The sequence below is a fragment of the Mastomys coucha genome, chromosome X, assembly GCF_008632895.1.
Source record: "Mastomys coucha isolate ucsf_1 chromosome X, UCSF_Mcou_1, whole genome shotgun sequence".
Classification (NCBI taxonomy): Eukaryota; Metazoa; Chordata; class Mammalia; order Rodentia; family Muridae; genus Mastomys; species Mastomys coucha.
Genome location: NC_045030.1, coordinates 154,281,117 through 154,286,263, shown reverse-complemented (window position 1 = coordinate 154,286,263; position 5,147 = coordinate 154,281,117). Strand labels below are relative to the sequence as shown.

Sequence of the window (5,147 nt, the reverse complement as noted above, 5' to 3'; positions counted from 1 at the left end):
TCATGCATGGAAGAAAAGCACTCTACCACTAAACTTCACCCCTAGCTCCAACCTATAATTCTTTGCCTTCTAGAAAAGGCTACTTGGCTCCTGGGACAGAGAGCTTATTTGGATAGGCTCTGACCTTACTCTTGGGAAATTATTAGCTTTTAAGTTTTAAGTTCCCTAGAACCTATTGAGTTGATTTTTATTTGCTTCAAAACATACATTTTTTTTGAGATGTCTTGCTGTGTACCCCTGTTTGGCTTGGTACTCACTATGTAGATCAGACTGGGCCTCATACTGATAGCAGTCCTCTTGTCTCAACCTGGTAAATGCTATAATTGCAGTGTGTACTACTATGCCCAGTTCACATAGCCTCACAGCCTTATGGTGTGTGTGTTTTGTTTGATCCTGTTTTGCTTAAAATATCAAATGTGTGTAGTTCTTTTTCTTAGCAGTGATTTGTCTATACTCTGGGTTTATAAAAAAGCATATGAGAGACCCCTGCTCTATTTGTATGTGGCTTATGATGCTATCACTCTAGGATATTATCATAGATGTTGTTATTCTAACATATGCTCATAAACAATATAAATATAGAACTATAGTTCGTATGCATGTCTCTGATTGCTTACTTCTTTTTAATTATAGGAGCCTATGGAGTTGTACTTAAATGCAGACACAAGGCAAGTATATGATTTTTACAAGGAAAAATATGTATGTATTTCAGCTGTTTTGAAACTAAAGCAATGTTCTTTATATGTGGGCATATAATTAAAGTTGCCTGGTTCTGGTAGTGATGCTTAGTGAAATAGAATTGATATGTAAACATGGAGAAAAGGCAACTTTTGGAATAAACATGATCATGGTAAGTGACCATTACATTTTTATTTTTAGTTTCATACTATTTTTAAACCAATCTATTTATGTATAGGTGAAAGTTGTATAGTGGGAAGAAGGAGGTTGGATGGAAGGAAAGAAGCAAGACACTGTCATATTAAATTTGTATTCAGTTACACATGACCAAGGAGTTTTGTTATATGTTTTTCACGCAGACCTAGTTGATTACTTAATGGATTCCCATCTAGGTTTTGAAAGGTGGTGAATGGGTAGATGTTTGGCTGTGTACAAGGGATTGGAATAATAATATATGATTATGAGTATTGGCTATAGTTGATCACTCTCAAAATCAATCATATAGGTCTTTGACTTCAGCAACCATAAATTATTTATAGTCACTTGAGGTTTCATAGCTGTTACTTGGTGAATGCATCTTTGTCAGAGACTACAGTTCTACTAGAATGTAGCCAATCAAGGTATTCTTATTTAGCCTCATGTTATTTTGTATTAACTTTAAGATCAAGGCTTTAATATTTTGTGATTTTTCCTTTTTAGTGATATAGTTTGGATCCAAAATGAGTTCAACTATTGGACTCAAGATATTATCATCCATCAATAGTAACTAATATATATGTAAATAATGAAAGCTTTTCCTTATAAACACTTGCTACCTTTTGATTTTAGAATCTATTACCATATGGTTTTGTGTTTGAAATCATGGATCTAATGATTTCTTCATTTTTGAATTACTTTTATGTTGCAAATATCTGCAGATCTTTGTCAGTAAGTAAATCTCAAAAGTTGCTTGAATGCTACTAGCTCTCGATTAAGGATGATTATAAATTCAAAATATATGTAATCAAAATAAATTTAGTATACCGAATACCTCGTTAAGAAGTATTACTGTAGTTTGAAATTAAACAAATGGGAAGTTTCCTAATAAAATGCTCTTCTTTTAATGAGTTTCTTTGAGTTATAATAAATTTCCAAAGCTAAAAAAAAAGAAAAGAATTCCTGAGTAGGTATTACTTGTGAAATACAAGGTGATAGTTTCTAAGTTAAAGTTGACTCTCTTGTGAATGTAATGCTTCCCTTTCTGCGATGGCTCTGTTCTGTACAAATAGAAGCATCAATGTTTTATTTGTGGGTTTTACTTTATTATTATTATTTTTTGAGACAGGGCCTCAAAAATACCAGGCTGGCCTCGAAACTCACTGTGTACCCAGGAATGGATGGCATTGAACTTCTAATCTCTTGCCTTTAGCACTAGAGTGCTGGGATTACCATTTTGTGCTACCATAGCCTGGTTATGCAGTGGTGGGGATTGAACCTGGACTCTTATGAATATGAGGCAAGTACTCTATGAAGTAAGTTACATCTGTACTTAGTCCTGGTGGTAGGTTTTAAATTATAAGGATTTAGGAGATCCAGACATGTCTAGATTACACACACACACACACACACACACACACACACACACACACATTATTTGCTTATATTTATTATATTTATATGGTTTAAATATTTTCTGCTAGTCTTTATCATTCATTAACCTAAATTTATCCATTTGTTTGTTTGCTTGTTTTGAGGAGGTGGAGTGGTTTGAGAGATGGTCCCTAAGGATGACCTGGAACTCCTTATCCTCCTGCCTCTGCCTTCCAAGAACTGAGCTTATCGTACCTAGCAAGGTGTGATTTCATTTGCAGAAATCTCAAGAGCTAATTTCTAAAGTAACTATTTTCACATAGGCTACAAGGGCAAGAAAACTATGGTATATTCATCCTTGTAGTTCAAAATGTTGTATATAATAGTAGAGATCAGAACACATTCAAAATGGGTTTCTCAAAACCAAAGGATGCCCATTCCCATCCACTTTCCTTCAGACTCATATTGCTGGTACTGTGTATTAGCCAAACCAAGTATGTATTAAAACAATATTCTAAGAAACAAATAAATGGAAAGATAAGAACAAAATATTCCAGCTAGAGGTGTAGCTCATTTGGTAGAGTACTTACCTGGTATATAGGAAACCCTAGGGTTTATCCACAGTACAGCATAAAACAGCATGATGGCACATAGCTGTGATCCCAGCACTTGTGAGATGGAGGAAGGAGGATAAGGAGTTCCTGGTTCAAGCCAGTCAGCCTGAGCTTGTATCTAAAATTTATCTTTTCCTGCTCTTCACTAAATGAGAGCTTCAGATCAGCATTCAAAGTATTGTTTCTTTTCCCTTTTAATGCATCAAAAAAAAAAAAAAAGATTGTCACAGGATGGAAAATTTAAAGCATAAATTAGGCCCTAACTCAGAATATGAAACTCATTTTAGCATCAGCAGCTGTTTAGCCATTTGACTTGTTAGAGTATATCCTTTTCCCAACTAAAATCAGACCTTCAAATCTATGCTCCAATATATAAAAATAGGGAATCTGGTGTACCTCGTGGGATTTATGCTGTAGAATCAAATGAACAGAATGCTATGGAGTTCATGTTATAGGTAAAATATATGTGATCCTCCTTATTGAGTTCATTATATAAAAAAGAATTGTGCATTCTTTTTTATACTTTTCTTTAAAAAGAAAAGTATATTTGCATATCAACATTTTAGATGTTTAAAATTTTAGGTATTATATCTCTAATTATTTATATAGTAGGTCTATTTTTAAGCATAGATCAACTATTGTTAGGTGTTAATTTATATAATTATAATGATAAATATAATATACTTAAATATTATATAATTAAGTGTTTCATAATATGTTATATCTCTAAGCAAGTATGAAGAAAAAGCCACTTTAGGTCTATATACTGATAAGAGGTTTAGAGGTCAAGTATGTTTTGTCTTTTCTGAACATAGTATGATGATTCCAGGGCAAAAAGTATAATTGGTGTTTTTTAACTATTTTTTGGTATGAAGGTGGGCAGATAGTTGGCAGGAGAATGAAGGTCCCCCTAGGATAGCAGGCTACTCTGGGCAGAGGACTCAACAACTAGGGAAGATGGGTGGGTTAATGGAAGCTAATCTGTATGGTTCAGGCTCTGAACATCTGATGAAGGGGATAGCAGGCTGCACAGGGCAGCTGGGCATGCCCCAGAGGACTCAGAGAGCAGGGAAGGTGGGTTCAGGAAGGAAAGCTTACCTGTGTGGTTCAGGATCCTCAGGTCTGATGAAGGGTGGTGGAGAGGTGGCAGGAGAATGGAGGTTCTAGACCTCCCTCACTCATATGTAGCAGATGTGCAGCTTGGTCTTCATGTGGGTCCTGAACAACTGACCCCCAAAGCTGTTGCCTGTCTATGGGATTAGTTCTTCTAGCTGGGCTGCTTTGTCTGGCCCCAGTGAGGAAGGATGCACCTAGCCCTGCAGAGACTTGATGTGCCAGGGTGTGGGGGGATACCCAGAGGGGACCTACCCTCTCAGAGAAGGAGGGGGGGAGAAGGATTGTGGGAAGGGATGACTGGGAGCTGGGGAGTGAGTAGGATGTAAAGTTAATAAATGAAAAATGATTTAAAGAGAAATTTTTTGAGATTATAATATAATTACATCATTTCCTAACTTCCCTTTCATCCCTTCTAACCCTCCCATATGCTTCTTTGCTTCATTTCAAGTTTATTGTCTCTTTATTTCATTAGTTGTTTGTGTCTATGTACTCCTAAATCCATAAATACAACCTTCTCAGTCTGTATAATACTTATTATATGTATTGTATGTTTTCAGTGCTGACCATTTAGTATTGAATAATCAATTGGTGTGTTCTTCTTTAGACTTAAGTACCTAAGGCTTATAGGAGACCTGTAAGACCTATTGCTTGCTTGCTGGCTTGCTTGTGGTGTGGTACATCATAATGTACATTTAGAAGTCAGAGAAGTCAGATCTACAGGAATGGGTTCTCTCCTCCCACCACATAGGTTCTGGGGTTTAGAGGCAAGTCTTTTTACATCCTGTGCTATCTCACTCTCTAAAGACTATTCAACTTAGTGGTTGAAATGTTGCCCAAGTGAAAAATAAAGCTTGTGCTTTTTATTTTTTTTAACACATGTTGTGTGTACACATTGACATGTATATGAAAAAGTTTTAATGACTACTAAGCTTCTACTTATAATGACTTAAAAGTACTCATATTTAGAAGATGCACCATTTCTGACCTTTACTCTACACAGACACCTTGGTGGTTTTTCTTTTTATTCATTTATATGTGATTGCTCCTACCCCTCCTCCCTTTCTGAGGATCTGAATTTGGTTCCCAGCAACGACATCAGGTGTCTTACAATCCTGTAATTCTAGCTCCAGGGGGATTCAAGGCTTCTAGCCTATGTGGGCACTTGTATTC

The 5,147-nt window shown here is 35.9% G+C and overlaps 1 protein-coding gene across 6 annotated transcripts in view; it reads left to right on the top strand.

Annotated features, from left to right (window-relative positions):
* The window catches only part of Cdkl5 (cyclin dependent kinase like 5), a 221,612-nt gene that overhangs the window by 64,524 nt on the left and 151,941 nt on the right, over nucleotides 1-5,147 (top strand). For all 6 annotated transcript variants that reach the window (XM_031370428.1, XM_031370438.1, XM_031370421.1 and 3 more), the window contains exon 3: nucleotides 634-668. In XM_031370428.1, the coding sequence (XP_031226288.1) occupies nucleotides 634-668 (35 nt within the window). The remainder of the gene's footprint in view (nucleotides 1-633; nucleotides 669-5,147) is intronic.